Here is a 25,460-nt window from a genome sequence, read left to right as displayed (position 1 = left end):
ACAAGATATTTTTACCCCGGTTCTGAGGAAACCTCCAGCAGGCTCCTCGGTGCCGTGTGACAGAAGATTAAAGATGGAAATGCAGCAGGGCCAGGGCCAAGGGCAATCAGAACACTCTTAAAGAGTCGGGGGAGGACTTGTCACCAGATACCAAGACCTGTTTCTAGGCCCAGAACGAGTAAGATGCTGGTTGGCGCCACGAGGACAGACCAGCTGGCCGATGTGCCGAGGGGGCGTCAGGCAGGCCGACACCCCACAAGCGACCCCCTGCCCCCAGGCGGGATGCGTGTGACGTTCCTCAGGCTCTCCTGGCTGCCCAAGAAGAAAGGAAAGGGAAAAACCAAAGGCTGGCTGATAGACATCACAGTCATCATCAGTTCGTACGTGTCTGAATAAAGTACAAGGGCAATCTTTTCTTTTCAATGTTTATTTATTTTGAGGGAGAGAGAGAGAGAGAGCACGTGTGGGAGGGGCAGAGAGAAGGGGAGAGAATCCCAAGCAGGCTCCACACTGTCAGTGCAGAACCCAACGCGGGGCTCGAACTCACTAACTGTGAGATCACAACCTGAGCTGAAGTCAGAAACTTGACCGACCGAGCCACCCAGGCAGCCCCCCAAAAGGCAATCTCCTCAATAGCTTAACCTCCAGAAACCCATAGACTCAGTTTCCTGGAGCCCCAACATCACCCACCCTCTCCTCCGTAGGGATGTGGGGAACAAAGACAAGATGGAAATGCAAATAACATTAAATTTCTTTCTTTTTTTTTTTTTTTTAACATTAAATTTCTTTATAACGTGCAGCCTCCTGAGGCAAGCAGAGTAGAACATTCCTCCAGGAACTCCCTACTGTCTTCATGTTACTGACTTACTAGAGGAAAAACCACCTCAGGGTGACAACAGCCAGGCCTCAGTTATCCTAGCAGTCTTCTTTACCATGTGAAATTCCTTCTGGAGGCTTCCTTTTGCCTTGACCTCCCCCAACTCTGTAGTGTATAACCAGTCACTCCTCACAACCCTAGGGCAGCTCCTCCCGCCCACGGGCCCTGTCCCTGTGCTTTGATGAAATCACCTTTAAGCACCAAAGACACAAGAATTCTTTCTCGGCTATCGGCTCCAGACCCCCACCACACCAAAACCGCATCAAATGCAACAGAATAGAGAGACCCTAACGGACCCGGCACGGAAGGACAGCTGCCAGCATGAGGCCGATGACAGTGCATGTCAGGGAGAAGAACTTTCCGGTAGGTTTTCAAACATGTGTTCACTAAGCGGTGCTCGGGTGATGGTTATCCAGAGAAAGCCGCATTAAATTGAGCCCTTCCGTTAAAAGCACACACAGGTCACTTTCGGTAGATTAACGACTCAAGTGTGAGGCAAAAACATTAAGTGTCTGGAAGATAACAAAAGAGACTATCTTCACGATTTCGAAGCAGGGGGCGATCTCTTAAATTTGCCTACGCTGAAAGAGTTGAAGTGGCAACGTAAAAACCCGAAGAAGGCGTTTTCAACGTGTGTCAGAGAAAAGCAGTAAGAGCAAAAGCATGTGACAAACCGCCAGAAACCCCAGAAGAAGAAGCCCAACAACCCAAAGCCGCAAGCCACCAACCGACCCAGACCAAACCTGGAAAAGTGCTCCCTGGCTGGGCCTCGCCCACCGTCTCAGCACACGGTGTCCTGGGTTTTTACGGGTCACTTAAACTCAAATGTGAACCTGTTTTGGGAGTCTCCGGGCACAAGGCCCTGTGGTAGGAAGGGACCTGGACAAAGGCGGAGAGATCTCAGCCTCTCGGCCCAGGAGCTCACACCGTAATGGGCAAGGCCAGTTGGAAATAGGGGCGGGATGGCAGATGGAGCCGGAAGGACACAGCGCTAGAAAGGCGGAGCGGGGAGCAGCGGGCCTCAACCGCAGGAGGAAGAGACAAAGAAACCTTGCCGGGGACGGGGACCTTACCGGCACCACGAAGGGTGAGCCGATTTTAAATACGAGGCAGGATTAGGGAGAGATGAAAAACCAGAGCCGTGTGTGCTTGGTGGGTAGTGGGAGTCTCTCCAGAAGAGGAAACTGAGGCACGGGGACTCATTCGCCACCAGAGCTGTGGCCGATCCCTTTCCCAGTGGAAGACCCGCTAAGGCCGGCCGCAGCCTTGCAGGGAGACCTCCTGGAGCCCCCCCCCCCCCCCCCGGCCCATCAGTGCCGGATTTCTGCGTGATTCTTGGGCACCGCCACGAAGCGCAGCTTCCGGAGGAAAGGTGGCTTCTGCAGCATATGTTCGTCCCACAGGTACTCGGGGGACAGCACCTTGGTGGGCTTGTGGTAGAGCAGGTACCTGTTCAGGTGGCTCTCGTCGTGCCACACGGCCTCGATGCCGTGGGCCCGGTCGACCACCATGGCCTGGTGACAGGCCGACGTGAGCCGCAGAACCTCGGCCACCGACCCCCCGAAAAAGCCTCCCGCGTAGTAAAAGTCGCCCTCGTCCCTGGGGATGTGTGCCTGGGACTGCGGCCGGCGCTCGTAGGTGAAGGCCTCGCGGGCCGCCCCGTAGAAGCCGGGGTGCAGGGTGCCGAAGAGCGGGGACAGGATCTCCACGCCCACGCGGTCGCGGAACCTCATGTCCACGTCCACGCACACCAGATAGTCCACCTCGTGGAGGAAGCGCCGCCGGGAGAAGTTGCTGATCATCTCCATGCGGTGCATGGACACGTCCTGCCAGCGCGAGTAGCTCCGGACCTCCAGGACCACCACCTGCCTCCCTTCCCCGAGGGGCACGCGGGGCACATCCCCCGGCCGGTCGGTAAACACGTAGTAGGTGACCTTGTGTCCCACCATGAAGTGCTTCTCCGCCGTCTGCAGGAACAGCTCCAGGAAGGCCACGTATCTAAGACCAACAAGCACCCCAGGAGAGACGGTGGGTGTTAAACACAATCAAACAGCAGCAGAAAAACAGACTTAGGCAAAACCAGCTTATAATACCATGGCCATCCCTTGAGGACATCATGCTAAGTGAAATAAGCCAATTGCAAAAGTCAATGTACTTGACGGAGGTGTCCAGAAGAGGCAAGTTCATAGGAACAGACAGCAGAAGGGTGGTTGCCAGAGGCTGGGGGAGGGGGGAATGGGGAGCTAGTGTTCAATGGGCACAGAATTTCAGGTTTGCATCTGAAGACGGATGGTGGGGATGGTTGCCCTACAATGTGAACACTTAACACCACTGAAACGCACGCTTACAAATAGTTAAGATGGTCAATGTTCTGTGCATTTTACCATGATTAAAAATCAAAAGATATGGGGTGCCTGAGTGGCTCAGTCGGTTGAGCGTCGGACTTCAGCTCAGGTCATGATCTCAGCTCGTGAGTTCGAGCCCCGCGTCGGGCTCTGTGCTGACAGGTCAGAGCCTGGAGCCTGCTTCCGATTCTGTGTCTTCCGATTCTGTGTCTAATATTTTAAATTTTAAGATATTAAAATTTTTTTTAATCGAAAGATAAAAATAAAACCATAGCCAATCTACTAGACTAGCTAAAGATCATGTATCTCAACTGGATAGTAAAAGGAGGCCTTCAGACTGCTTGGGTATGGAGCAGATAGTCTCAACCACAAGGTATTTTCTTAGTCCACAAGGCTGGCAAAAGTTCAAATGATAGATAATGTCCAGATGATGGATTTCTCCAACCCACGACCCTCAAATGGTTCCTTGTCCTTAAGAAAAACTAGAAACGAATTCAGGACACTACAGTGGTCCTCCAGACCCTACAAGACCCGCCTCTGATGTGGTCTCCTTCTCCTCTTGTCCACCTTTTTGTCCGGGCAGGCTGGCTACTTGATGTTCCCGACCCAGGCCAGGCATGCTCCTCTGGGCCCTCACACTACCTGTTCCCTGGGGCTGGGAGCCTGTTCCCTGCAGTGCTCGCCCCCTATAATAGCTTCCATTCCTTGACCAATGCCCAGAACTGCATATGCCTCATAGGTCTCCCTGCTAGCATCAACGCAGATGCATGAGGCGGTGGGGAGAGGGAGGGGATGCTGCAGGCTATGCCCTCGAACGGGTGTACATTTTACAACGTGGAAATTATAACCCAATAAGAAAGAGCAAATAAATACACAAATAAACATGAAGATACATCCCTCTCCACCCCTTACCCAGCCTTAGGTATTCTTTTAGAGCCCCTATCACCACCTTGACATATTTTGTATTTGTGTTTTACTTCTTCTCCCGTCTTTTCCATCTTTACGTGTTCTTTCCATCTAGAACGTAGCTCCATGAAAGTAGGCCTTTGTCTGCTTGGGAAACTACCTTACCCCTATTGTGCACACGTCATAACTGCTCACTCAGTAAAGGTCTTTTTTAACAGATGAGTAAGTGAATACGTCGGTGTGGCTGAGAGCACGGGAAGGCAGGCACTCTCATGTACCCCTGGGTCAAGTAACCATTTGTGTAACCCTTTCGGAGGGCATAGGAGAAAATACGCTCAAACTTTAAATGTGTATATTCTTCCCCCGGTTCCACTGCCCGGACCCTATGCCGCAGATCTACTCGTATGTGAGTATAAGGACCCAGATATAAAAGTTCACGGGCGACTCACGCCGTCAGATGCTGGTGAGGCAGGTAGAGCAGCCGGAGTTTCCGTGTATTGTGAGTGGGGGCGTGAAACCGGAAAAACGTGCGGAGTGGTTCTTTACAAAAGGAAAGCCATCTCTCGCCTAAGCCTGAGCGGTTCTACTCCTAGATGTTCAATGGAGAAAAGGTAGATTGCGTGTCCGCAAAAGGTCTGTCCAACATAATTCATATTTACTTATAGTGTCCAAGCCCTGGAAGCAGGTGTCCGTCAAAACGGAAAGTGCAGCAGACAACTGTGGTGCGCCCACCCCACAGAACGCTAAGCAGCGAGAAAGGGCTACCGGTTCACGCAAAATCACGGCTAAATCTCAAAATTACGATGCTCAGAAAAGGCAGCACAAAGCAGGATATGCTTTAGGGCTCCAGGAGGCAAACATAATCTTAGAGTAGAAAAGAATCAGGACAAGCGACGCCGCAGGAGAGGCTGTAGGGGGAGGGGTTGGCCGGAAAGGGGCACGACGGAACGTTCTGGGGGTGATGGGAACACTGTACATGTAGAAAGAATTTTGGTTACACAACGATATGTATTCACCAAAACCCAGGGAATTCGTGTATGTACATTTCGCCTGGGAAGAAGAAAAACCATAAACACATCTCAAGCTCCAGTTAATGACATGCACAGAGAAGTATTTAGGGCGAGTGTGCTGATGTCCCAGATTTACCTTCACACATGGCAAAAGCAACTATGAATGGATAGATGGACAGAAGGATGACCAGACGAGTAGATTAGCGATCACGCAAGTACAATAAAATGTTAATTGTGAAGCTTATGGACTTATGGGAAACCATAAAAAGAAATAATATATGCATGATGGGAATCCCAGAGGGAGGAGAGAAAGAGAAATGGGCAGGAAATACATTTACAACAATAATGGCTGAAAACTTCCCAAATGAGAGACCCGGACATCTGGATTCATGAGGCTCAAAGGACCCCAAATAGGTTGAATCTGAAAAGGGCTACGGAGAGATGCGTTATAATTAAGTTGTCAAAAGTCAAAGATAAGGAGGGTGCCTGGGTGGCTCAATGGGAAGAGCATGTGACGCTTGAAACTGTGCAGGCCACGAGAGAGAGGGATGATATAGTCAAAATGTTGAAAGAATACGACACCCGGCAAAGCTGATTTCCAGAAATGAAGGAGAGAGAAAGCGTTCCCAAACAAAAGCTAAGGGGGTTCATCACCAGTAGAGCCACCTTACAAGAAATGCCACAGGGCATCACGCTCTTCCAGCAGAAGGAAGAAGATGCTGACTAATATGATAAAAACATTAATATATTGATAAAATCCACTGGTCATGGTAAACATACAGTCAAGGTCAGATGTTGTAATGGCGGTGCATAAATCACTTACAACTCTAAGAGTTAAAAAAACAAACATAAAAAATCCAACCATGAATATAGTAATCTGTTTATGTAAGCAATATTTAAAAATATGTGAATTGTAGCACCAATCACCTAAAATGTGAGACAGAGAGAGAGAAGTGAAAGTATTGTTTATAGAAGCTATTGAAATTAAGTTGTTATCAGCGTAGAAGAGGTTGTTATAAACAGAAAATATTTTATGTAAGCCTTACTACCCACAGAGGGAAAATCTGTAGTGGATACACTACCAGGAATAGTAAAGGAGTCAAAGCTACCGGTGAAAAGTCATCCAGCCACAAAAGAAGGCAGCAAGAGAGGAAGCAAGCAACAGAGAGTCCACGGAACAGTCAGAAAACAATGAACAAAATGGCAACAGGAAGTCCTGACCTCTCAAGAATTACTTGAGACCTCTCAAGAATTACCTTTTTTAAAAGGTAAAAGGATTCTCCACTCAAAAGATGTCGAATGGCTACATGGATTTAAAAAAAAGTTTTTCAAAGATCCAACAATAGTCTGCCTAAAAGAGACCTACTCTAGCTTTAGAGACCAGACCAAGAGTGAAGGAATAGAAAAAGATATTTCAAGCAAACACTGACTGAAAGAAAGACGAGAAGATATATTTTTATCACACAAAGTAGGCTTTAAGCTAAAAATGATCAAAGACAAAGAAGGTTATTCTATAATGATAAAGGGGTCAATCCATTAAGAAGATATAACAATTGTAAACATTTATGCACCCAACATCATCAGAGCAGTTAAACACATAAAGCAAATACTAACACAACTAAAAGGAGAGATAAACAGCAATATGATATTGATGGCTGACTTTAATAAGCCACTCTCAAAAATGGATAGGTCACCTAGACAGAGAATCGGTGAGGGAGCAGCATATTTGAACAAGACTATAGACCAAATGGACCTAACAGACAACATAGAACATTCCATCTGATAGTGGTAGAACATATGTTCTTCTCAAGGGCACATGGAACATTTTCTAGGATAGACCATATGTTAGGCCACAAAACAAATCTTAGCAAACTTAAGAAGATTGAAATCATACAAAAGAAAATATTAAAATGGCCAACGGGTACATGAAAAGGTGCTCCACATTACTCATCGTCAGAGAAACACGAATCAAAACCATAATGAGGCATCCCTTCACACCCGTTAGAAGGCTCATCTCAGGAAGACAAGAGACACAAGTGCCCGAGAGCATGTGGAGAAAAGGGCACATTTGTGCACTGTCGGAAGATGGTAGGGAGGCCCCTGCAAAGTTAAAAACAGAACTACCCAGGGGCGCCCGGGTGGCTCGGTCGGTGAAGCGTCCGACTTCGGCTCAGGTCATGATCTCACGGTCCGTGAGTTCGAGCCCCGTGTCGGGCTCTGTGCCGACAGCTCAGAGCCTGGAGCCTGTTTCAGATTCTGTGTCTCCCTCTCCCTCTGCTCCTCCCCTGTTCATGCTCTGTCTCTGTCTCAAAAATAAATAAACGTTAAAAAAAAAAAGAAAAAAACGGAACTACCCTACAATCCAGCCATCCCACTTCTGGAGATGTAGAAAGAGACAGATGATAGAGATGGGGGTAAAGATAGGAAATTAAATCAGTATCTTTTTTAATTTTTTAAAAAATGTTTTACTTTGTTTTTGAGAAAAAGAGCACAAGCAGGGGAGGGGAAGAGAGAACGGGGGACAGAGGATCCGAAGGGGGCTCTGCACTGACAGGCCCACAGCAGCAAGCCCAATGTGGGGCTCGAACTCACGAACTGTGAGATCATGACCTGAGCCAAAGTCAGACACTCAACTGACTGAGCCACACAGGCACCCCAATATCCTTTTTTAAGTTTTTTTTTAAGAGGGAGAGGGAGAGGAAGAGAGAGAGAGAGAGAGAGAGAGAGAGAGAGAGAGAACCCCAAGCAGGCTCCACACTCACACTCAGCTCAGAGCCTAATGAGGGGCTCCATCCCATGACCCTGGGACACTCAGCAATCATTTTAGGTGATTGATGTTCAATGTACTGAGCCACCCAGGTGCCCCTAAATCAGTATCTTGAAGAGATACCTGCCCTCCCACGTTCACTGCAGCAGTATTTACAACAGCCTGGACAGAGAAACAACCCAAGTGTCCACCAACAGATGGCTGGATAAAGAAAGTGTGAGATATATATATATATATTACTCAGCAAGAAGAAAGAAAGAAAGAAAGAAAGAAGAAAGAAAGAAAGAAAGAAAAAAAGAAAGAAAGAAAGAAAGAAAAGAAAAGAAAAGAAGGAAGGAATCCTGCCATTTGCAACAACATGGTTGACACTCGAAGCCATTATGTAAGTGAAATTAAGTCAGAGAGAGACAGATAAGTACTGTGTGATCCCACTTATATTTGGAGTCTTTAAATAACAAAAACAAAAACAAAAAACCCTGAATCCATAGAAACAGACAATAAGTGGTTACCAGGGGCAAGAGGTGCAGGACTGGGGAAAGCGGTGAAGGTGGTCGAAAGGTACGGATTTCCAGACATAAGATAAATCAGTTGTGGGAACGGAGCGCACAGCATGGCCACTGCAGCTGACATACCGTATCGCATATTTGAAAGTTGCCGAGAGTAGGTCCTCCTGGGGTGATCGTTTCACGACACGTACACACATCAGACAATTATGTTGTACACTTTACATCGAGATGATGTTATATATTGATTATATCCCAATAAAACCAGGCAAAGTGAGAAGGGGAAAAACAAGAACGTTAGCGGCGGAGTCCGGGTGGTGGGCAGACACACGTTCACTGTGACATTTTCGCAACTCGGCCTCGCAACTGAAAAGTTTCGTGATGCAAGGTTGTCTGCAAGGGTGCTGCCTGAGGCAGCTCTCCGGAACGGTCAGCTCAAGCGGGGAATGCAGTGGCTCTGGAGTAAGAGTGGGCAGCCGTTCGAAAGAATGAGGAAGGTCTGCGTGTGCCGACGTGCAAAGGCGCCCGACACATGCCAGCGAAGGTGCCGGATGTGAAACACGAGCCGGTTTCCAAAGCAAACAAGCTAGCCCCAAAGCCGTAAATGCAGCTTGGAGCCTTCAGGTCCGACTCCACCGCATAGTAAGCCTGCTCCGGCTAACTGGGACGCCAAGCCTCAGTCAGCCTCCCAGGGGAACGCATCGGGGCGGCCGAGCACCTGCTCATGGGTTTGGGTCACAGGGTTAGTCCCGCTAAGTGGTCAGCAGTGGCTGCCAGGCCTCTGAATGGTTGATACGGTCACTTCTGGAGCAGACGACTCTCAGGTGTGGGGCTGCTATTTTGAGCAGGGGTGTGCCTGGTGGCCCGTGCAAATCCCACCAGGTTCACCTGCCCACAAAGCCACCCACGCCTCCCCCTCCCCCTGTGAGCACCCCATCCTGGCAAAGAGAGACATCTGGTGAGGAGTGCCCCCTACCTGGGGCTTGGCTTCCTGGTTTAGCCTGGGCAGTGTCCTTCTCCACACAGCTGCCAAGATCTTACCTACCTATTTTTTTCTTTAAGTTTATTTATTCTGAGAGAGAGAGAGAGAGAGAGAGAGAGAGCACGCGCAGGGGAGGGCCAGAGAGAGAGAGGGAGAGAGAGAATCCCAAGCAGGCTCCACACTATCAGGGCAGAGCCCAGCTCGGAGCTCAGACCCAGGTGCTGTGAGATCATGACCTGAGCCAAAGAGTCAGACACTTAACTGGCTGAGCCACCCAGGCGTCCCAGGTCTCACTTACTTTTTGATGGCAAAAATGGTCAGTCCAACGGTGGTGTTTTCGAATTGTGCGTCCAGAATGGCAGAGTCAAAGACCCCGTCCCAGATGACAGGAGCAAACCAGGGGGTCATGACCAGCACGTCTGCCCTCCTAGAGGGAACAGGTCACAGTGCGTTAGAGCAGGGCATGGAAAGGTGAGCCGGGGAAGGAAGGACCAAAGGTCCACAGTCCACGAGCAGCGCAGTTAGACGCAGCCGGGATTCCAGACTCCCAATCCAGTGCTCTCTGCCTCACAAGCTCAGCCCCTGAGCCCTGACCCTGCCATTCCCTCACTGCCCCGCGTGGAGTATCTCCTGAGCACCGCCGAGTGCTGGGTCCCACAGGACACTCCTTCTGGGAGGCCCCCAACCCCATTTCCGAGAAGGAGCTGCATCTCAGTGAGAGCAATAGCCAAGCCCTTTCCCAGCAATAGGGACTTGGCCGTAAGAAACACATATTCGCTCTTTGACCCCAGATCCTGACACGGGGCTCCTAAACCCCTTGGAACTTCCTGGGTGACAGGGACACCTTTTGTTTTAATGAGGTGACCCGGGGCGGGCTCCTGGATGGCTCGGGATGGGACCGGCCACCGGAAAGACCACGCCGTGGTCAGAAGCGTGACACTGCAGCCGCAGCCCCCATCCCCCCGGCAGGTGCGTGTGTGAGGGAGCCTCCGCCAGATCCTGACGACGGGGTCCGAGAGGGCACGGAGGCTCCCTGGCCTCCCCGCGCCGCCCCCTGGGGACCTGTGCCCCTGGCTGCTTCCGCGCCCTTGGTGATACGCCGAGTATCACCAAGAGTAGACTGTCTTCTTGGGTTCTGGAGCCACCCTAGAAAGTCATCGAGCCCGAGGAGGGGCCGGTGGGAGCCCTGAGCTACGGCCGGTCAGTCAAAAGCACAGGTGACAGCCTAGAACTTGCGACTGGCACGTGGGGGGCGGGGGGCGGGCTGTGGGAGCCCCCGCCGTGGGGGCTGCTGACTGGGGGGAGCGGCGGCATTGTTCCCTGTGGGAAACCTACCTGTTTGCTGGGAGTAGGGGGTAACACGAGTTTTCTTCAGGGACAAAGCTAGGCCTCCAGCCCCCTCCCATCTCGAGGGCTTCCCCTCCCCCCAGTGTAGCCCCACAGAACGTTCTCTGTCCCTTCTCCACCCTAGCCCGCACGGACGCCTCTCTCCTCTCCTCCCATCCCGTCTCACGAGTGCCCGTTCACTCGTGGCTTCTCGGGACACGGCTCCACGACCCACGGGAACAGGCTCACGCCAGCCCGTCCCTCCAGATGGGCTGTGTCCAACAGAGATTTGTAATTTAAAATTGTTCTAGTAAGCACACAAAGGTAAAAGTGACCAGGTGAGGGGCGCCTGGGGGGCTCAGTCGGTGGAGCGCCCAACTTCAGCTCAGGTCATGATCTCACGGTTTGTGAGTTTGAGCCCCGCGTCAGGCTCTGTGCTGATGGCTCAGAGCCTGGATCCTGCTTCTGACCCTGCGTCTCCCTCTGCCCCTCCCCCACTCATGCTCTGTCTCAGGTAAAGTTACGATTAATCTGGTGTATGTTGTTTAACCCACAACGTCCAAAATACCATCCTTTCAATACGTGATCGGTTTTTAAAATAAGAGACTTCGTATTTTTGAGATATTTTAAATGGAGTGCTTTGGACCTGTTGTGTGTGTGTGTGTGTGTGTGTGTGTGTGTGTGTGTGTGTGTGTGTCCTCCCCAGGGACAGCCCTCTCATTCCAGGGAGGTCACGTGTCAGGTGTCACGGCCTCCGGGTGGCTCTAAGGACTCAAGGAGGCGTGGGTACTGGTGTCAGAAATGACAGTGCGCGCTCACAGCTCTCCCGGCAGGGAGGTCGCACGGCCTGGGCTCGGAACCCGACCGCGCCCTCGCCGGTCGCACAGACTCAGGCAAGTACCTTCACTTCTCTGAGCCTCAGTTTCCCTGCTTGTAAAGCGAGGGCTGACCAGCGTGGCCTCAGGGCGACCTTCCTGTCTGAGGCCACAGGGACCGGCTGCAGAACAGCCAGGAGGTGCGGGCTGAGGAGGCCGGGCTGCGGGGACGGGCGCCCGCACCGGGGGAACCCAGCCCAGACCTGTCCTGCGTCCCCAGGAAGAGTCTGGAGAGAGGGTTCCGTGCCTTCTGTGGACACCCATGCTCCCCGGGCCCAGGAGTTGGAGGCGCCTTCCCTGGCACCCTCGCCCGGGACCAGACCCGTTAGCAACGAGCCCAGCCCCCTCTCACGGCAAGAGAAGGAAAAGAAAAGGCTAGGACAGGTGGCAGTGAGGGAGAGGAGAACTCGAGGCGGGCCGGTGGCCACGGCAGGGATGTGCTAACTTACGCAGGCTGCAGGAGCTGGGCCTTGGGGTAAACCATCCTGCAGAGAAGACACGCGTCAGGGAGGCGGACAGTCGCACCCAGAAGCGTCTCGGAGCCAGGCAGTCTACGTCCACAGCTGCAAGGTGCTGTCCTCCCCGTCTAGACGGCCAGCTGTGCCAGGGGCACCACAGGACTGCCAGCCTGCCCGTCCGCCCTCCTGCCTTCCTCCTCCTTCCTTCTTTCCTCTCTCCTGCTCCCCCTCCTTCCCTCCTTCCTTTCTTCCTCTTGTCCACTCGTCACTTGTCCACTCACTAGACAGACAGCGGTCAAACGTGCCCACCCAGCCCTGGGGACGCCACATGCTTCCCAGTGATAAACCGATGAGGCTAAAAGCCACGCAGAGGAAAGGGGGGTCACCCCTCAAGGTCTCTGGTAACTGCCAAGGCTCTAGACTCCCCACATCTCCTTCCTCTCTCTCCCTCCCTCCCTCCCTCTCTCTCTCTCTCCCTGTGTTGAAAGTCCTAACATGGGTCTACCTCACAACTACGAAGGCCCACCCCCACCCCATCCAGCCCCCATGCCACACCCACCTCCATGCCCTCCCCGGGCCACATCATCCTCAGGTGTTAGCTGAGCTGAGGGCTGAGAAGCCGGGGCTGAGTGTGCCACGGGCAAGACACTGAGCAGCCCCACGGCTGGAGGTCAAGTGGAAACCCCCTGTGACTCCCATCATCTAACGTCTCCTCCTGTTCTCCTGTGCCCCCATCACCCTCCTCTCCCCCATCACCCTCCTCTCCCCTGGGAATCAGGCCTTGGACTGGGTGGGGGTGAGGAAGGGGATGGGGAGGCACATGTTGACTTGCTCGGAAAGAGGCACAGAAACACCCGAAGAGGTGGTCCCCATACCTGGGGACTTCAGGGACTCTGCAGGCGTCCGGGGGGCAGTCCCTTTCACTGAGGGAGGGAAACAGAGAGCACTCAGCCCAGGGCCGGGTCCTGGGGGAAGCGCTCCCGCGCCAGCGGGCAGGTCTCCTCCAGGGCCAGCCACGTCACGGCCCCTGAGGAGAAAGTTCCCGTGTGATGCCGAGCCTGGGCCAGGGGAGTGGAGCGGGGGTCTGAAGCAGGGCCGAGAAACCCTGGACACGCTGACCGTGTCTGGGAGCGTGGTGCACGGCTCCACCCGCAGGGGGTGACCACGGCCTCGGGAGACACTGCCCCCCCAACACACACACACCTGGGGAGGAGGAGCAGAGACCAGGAGGCAGGACCGTGGCTGTCCCTGCGGGTCCTGGAATCCCCAGAAGAGCTCTGGCAAGGCCCCCCTCACCCCGTCAGCCCCGGGAGCCCCGCTCCCCGCCCCTCACCTGCACTGCTTTGTCTCCAGCAGCATCCCCTGCGGGACCACACGGCGGCCATCCTGGCTGAGGGAGGAAAGGTTCCATCGACTCACTTCGTGAAAAGTAGCGATTGCCAACAAAGAGCCGTGCCCTCAAGAGGGGGGCGCCCCAGGCCAGGATTAGGTGTGCATCCCCCCTCCCCACCGACCCCTGGGGACCCCAGCCAGGCCTGGGGGTGGGGGGAGGGGAGACAGGCTCCTGGATGGAGTTCAGTGGGGCCGACGAAGGCCAGTGTTTGTGAGGGAGGAGGAAGGAGCGGAAGTCACTACCTCGATGGCAGGCTCTCCCGTTGGCCCTGCAGGGGACGGCCCTCAGTGCTGCTGGAGAGAAAGTGACACCAGCTGAGCCCACCATCCACCCGGCCATCCGACCAGCATGTGTGGGCCCCCCAAGCTGGACGGAGAGAGAACTGGGGTCGGGCCACGCCCTGGGGGCTCGTGACGCGTCCCGGTTGGGAGCTGTCACCTTATCTGTTCACAGGTCGCCAGAGAGGCCAGCTCTGGAAGGAATGAGCTCTGAGAGGACACTGAGCCTCGACCTGTCTGGGCCCCGACGGGGTCAGAGGGCCCCCACCCCCGCTCGGCCCCGTCGAAGCGGCTGAAGGGACCCCGGAACCCATACCAGGCGCTATCCCTCCCAGAACCCCCGCCTTGCCGCACAGCCCGCTGGGCAGTGCGTGAACTCTGTAAACGTGTTCTCTCCAGCGCAAGCTAGAACTTTCTCTGCCTTGTCCTTTGTCAAGGTTTGAGAAAACACGGTGGAGGGAGGGACTCGGGAGTCACACTGGGAACCGAGGGTCTCTGGTTAGAAGTACCTCCAATTCAGTACATATGTATATTTCTATTTCTGCTCTAGATCTTTCTAGAAGGAACCGCCCTGAATCCAAAGACGCCGCCATTACCTTCGAGACTCTCCCATCTGCCTCCGTCCGGGAATCAGCCTGAAGACATTGCTGGGGGACAAACAAGAGTGTGAAACTGAGTCTTCGCTGGGCGGGAGGACCGACAGGATGGGGGTTCGAGGCTGAGACTTTAACACACACATTCTCACCCTTTTGGCCTCTGGCTCCTGAGAAAATGGACGTGGGGCCCGACCAGAGCCCTTCTGGCCCCATCCCCACTCCTGCTGGTCATCTGGACCATTGTAACGCAATCCCATCACCATAGTAACCAACAGCAGGGCCGAGGACCGCGGCATCCCGTTCACCTGAGGAGTCGTTTCTAGATGCAATTCCAGGCCCCTGCACAGTGCTGAGCACTTAGGAGGGGTGTGTAGGTAGAAAGCTCTCTTTCTAACAAGTTCCCCAGGTGACCTGCGGACACTCTCAAGTCTAGAGTCATGCCTCCTTTCTATATTCCTTTATGTTTATTTCTCTCTCTTTTATTTTTCTTTAGAGATAGAGAGAGTGCATGAGTCAGGGAGAGGGGTGGGGGGGGGGAGAAACAGAGAGAGAGACAGAGAGAGAGAATCCCAAGCAGGATCCACGCTCAGTGTGGAGTCTGATCCCACAACCCCCGCCCGGCTCATGACCTGAGCTAAAATCAAGAGTCAGACAATCCACTGAGCCACCCAGGCGCCCCCCCCCCCACCCCCGCTTCTATTTTCTTTTCCGTTTTGTTTTGTTTTGTTTTGTGAGAGAGAGAGAGAGAGAGAGAGAGAGAGAGAGAGAGTGAGAAAGAGAGACCGATGTCGGCCTGCATCCAAATCACCTAGGGGGCCTGTTAAAACACAGAAGGGAGCCGGGGGCGCCTGGGTGGCTCAGTTGCTTACGCGCCGACGCTTGATTTCTGCTCAGGTCATGATCTCACAATTCGTGAGTTCGAGCCCCACGGTGGGCCCTGTGCTGACAGTGTGGAGCCTGCTTGAGATTCTCTCTCTCCTTTGCTGCCCCTCCTCTCTCTCTCAAAATAAATAAATATTTTACAAGGAAGCTTAATGTAATGATCAGGTGAATCTTTTGGGTACTAAACATTTACCAGTCTAAAAATATTAAAAAGGAATCCAAGGTGTGTTGAAATGAGGGAGAAAATAAGAGAAAACAAGATCTAAACACGGGATAATGCAGAGGAAGGAGGCGCTGGATGAATAACCCAAAAGAACCATGGCATCTCGATGGAGAAAAGAGGCCAGACCCCAGACCCCAGACCCATTGGGCTGCCACCCTGGGAAACTTGCTGTAACACACGTTGTGAACTTCAGCGAGTCCAGGCGGGGTGAGGGGCTTCAGAACTGGGTCCCAGCAGGGAGCGGCAGGGCGCGGGGACAGGTGTCTCCAAAAAGCTGAAGGCGTGACACCGAAGGGGCCACACGTTCTCAGCGCTCCCTGGGTCCTTACGCTACAAGGAAGAATATTCTCATGCAGTTCAAGGGCACATTCTAAGAATCAGACATCGGGACAGGCCGCTCGCAGAGGACGGAGTTCTGCTGCCGTATAAAGTTCAGGTGGGGCCTTGATCACCTGCCGGACCGGCTGTGGAGCCAGCTCAGCCCCCTGACCCGCAGCAGGACGCAGGCAAGCTCTGAAGTGGGCACCAGGCCCCGGGAGGACAGCACAGCAATTCAGGAGGTCCCTGTGCCCCCACGCGGTGGGAGGGGCCACCTGGACGGGTACAACTGCCCCCACCAGCACTGTTCCATCGGTTCCACCAGCACTTGTCGCTTAGACCAGACTGGCCCTTCAAAGCCCTGGCCAGTGTCCACCTCTGGCAGATCAAGGGGTGTCCTCGTCCTGGGAGATCCAGGAAAGCCTGTCCCCACTCTCGTGGCAGCCTCTCACCTGTGTATTCCCCCTACCAGATCGGACACTGCTCAAGACAAGGAGCTGTCCCATTGACAGTGACGTCCTGGCACGCACACACACACACACACACACACACACACACCCCAACACCAGGCTCAGTAAACGCCTCTCCAGGGCAATGTGTTGACGTGTCCGACAGAGTGAGGGCACCGTTTTCCAGAGCACGCACTGGCTGGACCCGCAGCCCTGAGATGAGATGCTGGCCCCAGGTCGACTCGCCCTCAGGGGCCCGGGAAGTGGGTTTGGAAGGGTTTGCGTCTTGGCCTTGCCACTTCCTACCTTATAACCCGCGTCTCACCTTAACCTCTGGAGCCTCACCTTCCTCGGGTGTGAAACGGGGATAATAATGCAGATCTTACAGGTTGTTGAGAGAATGTACAAGAATGTCCGTCAAGCATCTTGCTCAGTGCCCAGCACAGGACACCACATCCAGTAAGTGTGAACGCCTAACAAATTACTTTACGGAAGTCATCAGTGAAAACGCGTATAGCTCTCAAGGTTAACCACTACGTGAAAATGCCTTCCTGTGGTCTCGACTGTACGTGTGAACATTCAGTTTCCACCTCAAAGTTGAGGCTAGGGGCAGTTTCACCTTGAATAAAAACCAGTGCACTGAAAAGGATCCACTAGATTCTATTTTTTTTTTAAGGGAATGCAATTTTACTAAGTTTGTTTGGAAACATAACCTTTACTGTTTGTTTTAAACAAATGAAAGGCAGTAAAAAAAAAAAAAAGTGTTATCTGTTTTCGGTAAATGCATTTAAAGCACGGTGTGAGCTCTACGTAACCGGTGTTTCTAACAGGCTGTAAAACACTGCCTTCAGAAGCCCTCTGCCCCCCACCTCTCCCCAGGGAACCTATAAATGCCGACAACTCATCAGGGAGCAGAGCCTGGGGGTCTGCGTCCCTGCGAAGTGGGCATCTGAGGCAGAAAACACCACCGTGTTCCCTCGGTTTCCTTATCTGCAAAATGACAGCGACCGTGTGGGTAACACCTTCTCCGGGACCATGGCTGTGGGCCAAAACACTGACCGTTTTCATGAATTAAAGTCAAATTAGCTATACTAAACCCCAGCCCACCACAGGGACCCCAGGGACGTCCCCAGACTCTCACCTGTAGAAGCCCAGACACGCAGCCAAGAGCAGGAGCCCGCACAGCCAGGAGCTGGCACTCCTTCCCCAGAAGCCTGCGGAGAGGAAGCCTGGGTTATTCCGGGGCCAGTTCACCCGAATCACCTTGTTGAGGCCCACACTGGGCACTGGGCACTGGGCACCGGGCAGGGAGGGGCTTCTGTGGGCTCCAGCTGAAAGCCCTCTCCCTCTTGTGTGCCCTCAGGGAAGGAGGGTTACACCTCTCCTGGAGGCATAACCCGCTGAGCCTTGCCCTGCAGCCCCTGGGCACCTGCCCTGGTGCCCCTCCTTGTTGACAAGCCCCCGGGGACGCGGGTCCACTCTTCACACTTCAGAGGTTGGGGCGCACCGCAGCAATTACGCCACAGGCAGAGCGTGAAGGACAAGGCCCAGGAGGGCTGTGACAGACGACGGTGCACCAACCCTCTCACCGAGGGGACCCCACACCCCACGGGCACCTCGCAGCCCTAATGCCGTGGGGGCTGACAGCACAGGTACACACAATAATACATCATGGTGGGAGAGCCCACTACAGGGGTGTGGCACCCCGGGAAAGGGGCGCGTTGGAAGGAAGCCATACAGCGTGCATCAGTTAAATCTTAGCTGAAGGTGGCGGGTACAGCAGGACCCACCACTGATAAAGAGCCTCCTCCCCCGAGCCACCCACCGCTGGGTTTTACGATGCCCAAGCCCGATGTCCCAGCGGCGAGAACCTCATTGATCACAAATGTGTTGGGGGGTCCCAAGTGCTGGACTGAGAAAACAACCAAACAAACAAAACGTGCACATGTACACCTGGGTGCAGCCCAGACACTGTTACCAAAGAGTTTCACTGGGTCTAAGAGGGATACGTCCGTTTCCTCTGGGTGTGAAAATGTGAAAACCCACATGTACCCAAATGTGCAATCCCAGAGGTGTGTGCGAAAATAAAGAGTAGCTTCTTTGGCCTCGGATTAGGCAAAGGTTTTATTTTTTTTTTAATGTTTATTTATTTATTCTAAGAGGGGGGAGCACGAGTAGGGGAGGGCAGAGAGGGAGACAGAATCCCAAGTAGGCTCCAGGCTCTGAGCTGTCAGCCCAGAGCCTGACGTGGGGGCTGGAACTCACAAGCTGTGAGATCATGACCTGAGCTGAAGTCGATGTTTAACCGACTGAGCCACCCAGGTGCCCCTAAAGGCACAGTTTAAATATGTGTAGTTATATGTCAATTATACTGGAGCTGGTTTAAAAAAAAAAAAAAAAAAAAAAAAAAAAAAAAAGCAAGCAAGCCACAGTGAGATACCATTTCCCACCACCAGAGGGCGATAACACACCGCGTCTGCTGGCTGCTCTCAAGGCAGGGGGTGTGGGGAGCCGGCAGGTCAAAATTGGTTCTTGGGGATGCAAAAAAAAAAAAAAAAAAAAAAAAAGACAAAAAGAACACCACCTTAGACATTAATTATTTGTGGCCTTCCAAAGCTTAACTTTACCCGCCAAAATCTTACTCCTTTGTATTTTTCTCTTTAGGGACAATACATTTTTTTGTTTTTAAAGTAGGCCCTATGCCAAATGTGGGGCTTGAACTCAAGACCCCGCGATCAAGAGTCACGTGCTCTGCTGACCCAGCCAGCCAGGTGCCCCCTCTCTTTGGAGGCAATTTAAATTCAATTATATTTCCCTCCTTATACTGCTATAACTGGGGAGGGGTGAGGTTCAGAAACACCACGGTAGGGGGTGGGAAGGGGAGGGAGTCCATGGGAAGGGACATCTGGCAGTGTTTACCCAGAGTCAGACTCCCTCAGCATGTGATCGGGCAAATCCACTTCTGGGGATCTCCACCACAGAGACACCTGCCCACGCGTAAAATGATTGTTTTTCACGAAGGCTTTGTCTACAACAGCAGGAGCCTGGAAAGGACCCCAGTGTCCATGGCTAGGGACTGAAGTCCACTTCTGCGTGACCAACAAAGGGGATGCTGTGCAGCTCTGAGAGAGAGTAGGGGCACGCTTAGCACAGGTTTAAAGCAAGGTACGCAACAGTGAAGACAATACTCCACCTTTTGTATGTTGTTCACGCTTCCCTAAAAAACCTAAAAGGCTGCGTGGGGAATGACTAAAAACGGTTACATACAGGGAGCAGGAGGCCCACCACGTCGAGGGATCGTTTTTAGCTTTGAACCATGCAAGGCTACCGCCCGCTCCAAATAATAAAATTAGATAAACCCAGAAATAAACCAGAATAAGACAGAGATGCTGCATTTTCAGTCTTGGAGAGGGTCAGGCCCTTTCTAAGTCTGGCCACAGATTTCTTCTTAATAGCCCTAAATGAAGACAAATAAATATGACCCGGTGAAAATAAGATTTTCACGCACAGTTGAAAAGACAACCATAAACGCAATCAAAGAAATTTTTTTTAAAGTTTGGAACTCATATCATAAACCCCCAAGCCCTTTGATAATAGCTCCTAGGATTTAATAAATAAGAACTACTGAATTAGGTTTTTTTTTTTTTAATTTTTTATCTTTAATCTCTAAACTCAATGTGGGACTCAAATTTACAACCCCCAGATCAAGAGTCGCACGCTCCACGGACTGGACCAACCCAGCCAGGCACCCATGAACTGTTTTTTCTTTGGTTTGTTTTAATGTTTATTTATTTATTTTGGGGGGGGGGAAGAAGGGGGGGAGAGAGAGAGAAGGATGGAGGGAGGGAGAGAGAACCCCAAGCAAGCTCTGTGATGTCAGCACAGAGCCCGGAATGGGGGTCAATCCACGAACGAACATGAGATCGTGACCTGAGAGCTCCACCAACCAAGCCAGCCAGGCGCCCTGCCCACAAAGGGCAAAGGGGTCTTGGGTGACAACTCAGGCCGCAGGCATTCGACCTCGCTACGGTGACCACCGCGCAAGAAAGACTGAACTGAAGAGTCCAGATTTGCCCCATCAGGTGCGCCACGGGGCAGTGGCTGGGCTGACCCAGGTGAGCTGGGAGACCCCGTCCCAATCAGAGCAGGGCTTGGGTGAGAGGGATCCTGCACAGCACGGGGCACATATGGTGCGCGTGCGTCATGCATGTTCTCCCCGGACACTCCCTTCCTGGGGCCCTCCCAGTGCTCCCCTGCCCTGGAGAGATTGAATCATCCTGTCTCCATACCCTCCGTCCGTCCTCCCCTTCTCTCCTCCCCCTCCCCAACCAGCCTTCACCCCAGCCACCCACTGGGACCCCTGCAGCCCTAACCCCGCACTCTCTCCTCCGCCCTCAGTCCACTTGCCCCATCAGTGTGGCTGAACTTTGCTCCCTCTGGTCTGTCTGCTGGTGACACACGCCCAGCCACCTCTGTACCTCCTCCTGGGGGGTGGGGGAGCCACAGACACTGGAGGCTCCAGGCGTGGCCCCAGCCTTTCTTCTGCCCCCACCGTGCACCATGGGAGCATGAACTATGACATCTACCCTGCCACCCCCTCCGGTCATTCTCCAGCCTTTACCTTCTGTCGACCCCTGGACCTGGAGACCTAAGCACTCATGGACCCTCCCCACTGAAGGCACATCAGCCCTTTCACAGCCAAACAGGACCCTGGGTCCCCGTCACCCAGGCCCCCCGTGGGGCACACTTTCCACGTCATGGCCAGGCACCAGAGCGCATGGACAGATCAGAGGCGTCTCCCCACCCCAACTCAACGCACCAGCACACCCTGTCAGTCACACCTTCAGAGTGTGGTCCTGGGTGCGGCTGCTGGGGGAGAGAGCTCGGCAATTCCTCAAAACGTACACAGAACTGCCGCGTGGTCCGGCAATCCCACTGCTGGGTCCGCACGTGCTCATGGCGGCAGTGGTCCCAGAAAGTGGGAGTAACTCAAGTGTCCAACAACGAATGAAGGAATAAGGGAAGTGCGGTCTGTCCACACCGTGGAATATCACTCAGCTCGTGCCTTCGCGGCCGTGGGATTCCGCTGGCTCCAGGAGCTGTCCTTCCCACCAGCCACCACCCACACAGGGTCTCTGCTCTGGGCATGGAGAGCAGACACACTTTAGAACCAGGGCACAAGTCAACAGTGGACGTCCAGTGACCCCTCCCAGCTAGCTGGGGACAGGGTTTCTTGAGGGAGCCCTGCTCCCAGTCTGGCTGCCTCTTATCAACAAAAGAATGTTGACTACCACACTGTTGTCTTTGCCTTCCTCTTCTGGAAAAACATGTGCCCTCCTGCCCAGGCTGAGCCCTGTCTCCCTAAGAGGCTGAAGAAGCCCCTTCCCACTCTGTCTCCTCCCAGGTGCCCCCAGGGCACCCCCCCCCCGCATCCCCCCACCCCAGCCAGGCCCAGTCCCAGGAGGCAAGACGGAATGGAGGGAGGAACCTAGGGCTGTGTCCTGATCTCCCTGGACCTCCCCAGCGTCTCTCCAGGGCCGCTTCCTCCTGTTCTCAGGGGAGACGGCTGAGCAGAGACCCGGGGGCCTTCCTAGAGGCCTCCGGGTCACCTACCTTTCTCCTCTGGTCGGAGAAGGGGAGACCGCAGGGCCTGGGGTTCGACCCCAGCTGTGGAGGGTACCTGGGAGATCTGGACCCACACAGCCCATTTTCACGTCCCAGCTTTGGGCACGGGCTTTGCACTGCCGTTCTGGAAGTTTCACTGAGGCCACACTGTGTGCCAGGCTCTTGCAAAGGGCCACAGATGAGAAGGTGAATAAACAATGGCAGGTCTCGGGCGTTAGGAGATGTGCACAAACCAGGATCACGTCCTCGCCATCCTGGTCACCGAGGACAGGCAGCAGGGCGCAGGGTGGCCCCGGCGGGAGCTCTGAGCTGGCGGGCCTGCTGTGCGGTTCGCGTCAATGCCCCCGTGTCGGGGGGGAGGTGGGGGGGCGTGTCCGACGGCTCCCAATGCCCAGAGCTCTGCCTGCCCACGGGGCTAGGGTTTCTCCACCTACTCTCAGCCACAGGGGCTGGGCCAGGGGCTGTAGTCCTGCTAACAAGTAAGAACCCGAGTTGCTGTGTTGAATTGTTTCCAGGCAGCTGCAGAGACGGCAGGGAGAGGGCCGAGGGCCAAACAGAAGCTTCCCTCTCTCGGCCAGACGTGCAGAGACCACCCTGTGGGCAAATATGCAGCAGACCCCAGCATCCTGGCCAGGCTTGGGGTGGGGGCTGGGCCAGGAAGGGGCCTTCCTCCTGGCTCTCCAGGCCCCTCCCCTCTCCCTTCTCTCCTTTCCTCTGTCCTTAAACCCCAGCGTCGTAGTGTGACCTTGGGCCAGCTACAGACAGCTTTAGTGATATCAGGGACCCAGCCTGCACCCACAGGAGGTGGCCCTCCCCTCAGCCTATTTCCTCTGTCCCTCCTTTTCTCTGTCTCCTTTGTCCTGGTCCCCCAGAAGGTGACCCGGCTCCCCTACCCCAAGCACTGGCTGTGTCTGAGCTCTGAGCTCCTGAGAGTCTCCTACAGGCTTCACGGCAGGAGGAAATCCCCTCATCGACCACCTGCTCCAGCCTCTGGGGCCTAGACTAGTAGAGAAAGGAGAGAGCCCGGGAGAGGGCACAGGGACAGGAGGGCTGGGCAGGGAGCTTTTCATGGCAAATCAAGATATTTCCCCCAAGTCTGCCCTCCACACTAAGTGCTCTGGCCACATTCTGCTGCACTTTCCTGGGCGCCAGCATCATCCCTGCCCAAGCCTACCCCCACGCCCGCACACATAAGCAAATGCAGCTCCCAGACCCTCCCTGCTCCCACGGCACCCAGCCGGCCCCCCCTCCCCACCCCGCCGGCCCTCAGCCCGACCCGACCTCTGGCTCCAGGTGGCCGGAAGCCCAGCAGAGATGGGCAGAGCCCATGTGGGTAACCACTGCCCCATCCCGGAGCCCTTATTCCTCTCCACTCACCTCTGGGGTCCATGGCTCCTCTGAGGACCCAAGGCCGGGTGGGTAGGAGGTGGAGGGCACCCTAGCGGAACTGCAAGCACAGCTCAGAACTCAGGCTCAGAGCCAGACCAACCCAGGTAACAAAGTCCGGCTCCTGCCTGGGCCCAACCCCACCTGTCCCTCCTGGGTGGGAGGAACCTGGCGGGGGTGGCCAGCTTAGGTCAGTCCCATGACAAACACCACACTTTTCAGCCAGGTGCCCGAGGCCAATTCTCCCAACCTCACATCGCAGAGGGGCCCAGCTGGCAGTTTCCCTTGATCTCGGGGCCAAGCCCGCCTGCATCACGGCCTCCAAGCCCTGGGAGATTTGGCCCCTGCTCACGTCTCTAGCTCCCACTCCCCCTGCCCTCCCCGAGCTCTCGAGCTCTCGACCTTTCCTCACCTGTGCCCCGTCGTGGGGAGCTGCTTTGCTCCTGGCGCATCGCCTGCCCGAGCTCCACGCAGCCCAGGGGGCTCGGACGCTTTCTGGGCCTTACTGTTTTCTCCAGAGGAAAGGTTGCAGAGGTTTCAGACACCCTGGGATAAAGATGAGCTCCAGTGAAAGCCTCCGAGAGGGTGTCACCGGGGTGCAGGGACACCACTCAGGGATTAAACGCAGTACGCTGCAGAGCGGGGAACAGGCAGAGGACCGCTGTCTCTGAGGCCCCGTCCTCCCGCTCCCGCTCTCCGTGTGGGCTCCCACCTGGTCCAGGGGGAGGGATGAGGGAAGCGGGCAGGGTAGGGTGGAGACACCACAACACCACTCCCAACCGGCCGGGCCCACAGCTCAGCGCCAGCCACTTCGGTCGGAAGGGAGGCCCTTGCCTCGGATCATCCCCAAGGCATGCCCCGGCCTGCATCCGGCTGAGGGCAGGGTTGCGGAGCTGGGCCCACGGGGGGCCCCCTGTCAGGGTCACGCAGCGGCAGAGGCTGAATGAGACGTCAGCTGTCACACCCACCTCGCTCTGTACACAAAACTTAACTCAAAATGGGCCAGCGGCCTAAACAGGAGCTTAAACCACGCAGAGAAAATTGTCTCACTCTTCACAACACACAAAATAGTATTTTAGAACACTTACAAATCGCATCTGATAAGGGTCTAACAGCCGGAACGTATGGAGGAGTCTTACAACTCGACAAAAGACACCCGACTTCAAAACGGACGAGGGGCTCGGCTGGACACCTCTCCAAGGACGACACGCAAACGGCCAGCGGGCGCAAAGGTTCTCCACGCCACTGGCCCTCGAGGAGACGCGAGTCAGGGCCACACCCACTGGAACGGCCAGAATCAAAAATCGAGAGAACGACACGTGTTGCTAAGGACGGGGGGAACTGGGGCCCCACACTCCGCAGGTGGGAACGGAAAACGGTGAAGCTGCCGTGGAAAACAGTCTGGCGGCTCCTCCAAAATGTAGCGCAGAACCACCGCGGACCCCAGCAGTCCCACGCCTCAGGTACAGACCCAAAGGGGCCGGAAACAGACACCGTGCCGCGTCCACGTCCACACGCGTTCACAGCAGCGGACTGACAACAGCCCACCGGCGGCCCATCGACGAGCAGAGCGTGGGCCGTCCGCACGACGGAGTATCACACAGCCGCGCAGGAATCGCCGAACCCTGCGGTCGGTGAAAGCCGGGAGACACAAAAGGCCGGAACTCTAGAACCCCGCCTCCGTGAAACGTCCAGAAGCGGTAAATCTGTGGAGATGACCACGGGCTGCCAGGGGCGGGAGGGAGGAAGGGACAGGAGAGACTGCCCTGTGGGTCCTGGACTTCCCGTGGGGGCCGACGAGGAAGTTCTGAGGCCAGACGCAGAGGGTGGCGGCACCACGGTGTGAATGGACCAGATGCCCCTGGACCACACACTTTTGTTTTCGACGGGGGGTGGGCAGTGACTGAGGGCAGAGAGAGGGCGACGGAAAGAAGCAGGCTCCCTCAAGGCGGGGCTCGTGTTCACCTGACGCGGGACTTGACCTCATGAACCCTGAGATCCTGACCTGAGCCGAAGCCAGACGCTTAGCCGACTGAGCCACCCAGGCGCCCTGAACTGTGCATTTTTAAATGATTTGTTTTGGGGCGCCTGGGTGGCTCAGTCAGTTAAGCGTCTGACTCTTGATCTCAGTTTGTGGGTTCGAGCCCTGTGTCAGGCCCTGTGCCGACATCATGGAGCCTGCCTGGGATTCTGTCTCTCTCTCCCTCTCTCTGCACCTCCCCAGTGCATATGCACACAATCTCTCTCTCTCTCTCTCTCAA

At 54.6% G+C, this 25,460-nt stretch overlaps 1 protein-coding gene across 6 annotated transcripts; it reads right to left on the bottom strand.

The window, feature by feature from the left end:
• Positions 1 to 725: 725 nt before the first annotated feature.
• LOC115508120 (histo-blood group ABO system transferase-like) lies at positions 726 to 23,740 on the bottom strand. 6 transcript variants are annotated; one of them, XM_032592306.1, is made up of 9 exons: positions 23,612 to 23,740; positions 17,330 to 17,402; positions 14,317 to 14,367; positions 13,685 to 13,735; positions 13,383 to 13,439; positions 12,925 to 12,972; positions 12,041 to 12,076; positions 9,689 to 9,817; positions 726 to 2,875 (listed from the first exon to the last, which is right to left on the bottom strand). In XM_032592306.1, the coding sequence occupies exons 1-9, from the start codon at positions 23,649 to 23,651 to the stop codon at positions 2,188 to 2,190; spliced, it is 1,173 nt and encodes a 390-aa protein (XP_032448197.1). In that variant the 5' UTR covers positions 23,652 to 23,740; the 3' UTR covers positions 726 to 2,187. The 6 variants fall into 6 exon arrangements, with proteins under 6 accessions (XP_032448197.1, XP_032448199.1, XP_032448198.1 ...); XM_032592308.1 differs by having other exon boundaries at positions 13,685 to 13,732; XM_032592307.1 differs by having other exon boundaries at positions 14,317 to 14,364.
• Positions 23,741 to 25,460: the final 1,720 nt, after the last annotated feature.

Source organism: Lynx canadensis, chromosome D4, assembly GCF_007474595.2.
Source record: "Lynx canadensis isolate LIC74 chromosome D4, mLynCan4.pri.v2, whole genome shotgun sequence".
Classification (NCBI taxonomy): Eukaryota; Metazoa; Chordata; class Mammalia; order Carnivora; family Felidae; genus Lynx; species Lynx canadensis.
The sequence above is the reverse complement of the archived record's forward strand: the minus strand, read 5'-3'. Positions and strand labels throughout refer to the sequence as shown.

Excerpts from the sequence above, each read along its gene's own strand:
- LOC115508120 (XM_032592306.1), bottom strand. The coding sequence starts at position 23,651 with ATGCGCCAGGAGCAAAGCAGCTCCCCACGACGGGGCACAG. Across the intron at positions 13,440-13,684 it reads CGGGAGAGCCTGCCATCGAG|CCAGGATGGCCGCCGTGTGG; the intron begins GTAGTGACTTCC and ends TTCCTCCCTCAG. Across the intron at positions 9,818-12,040 it reads GCCCAGCTCCTGCAGCCTGC|GAGGGCAGACGTGCTGGTCA; the intron begins GTAAGTTAGCAC and ends TGTTCCCTCTAG.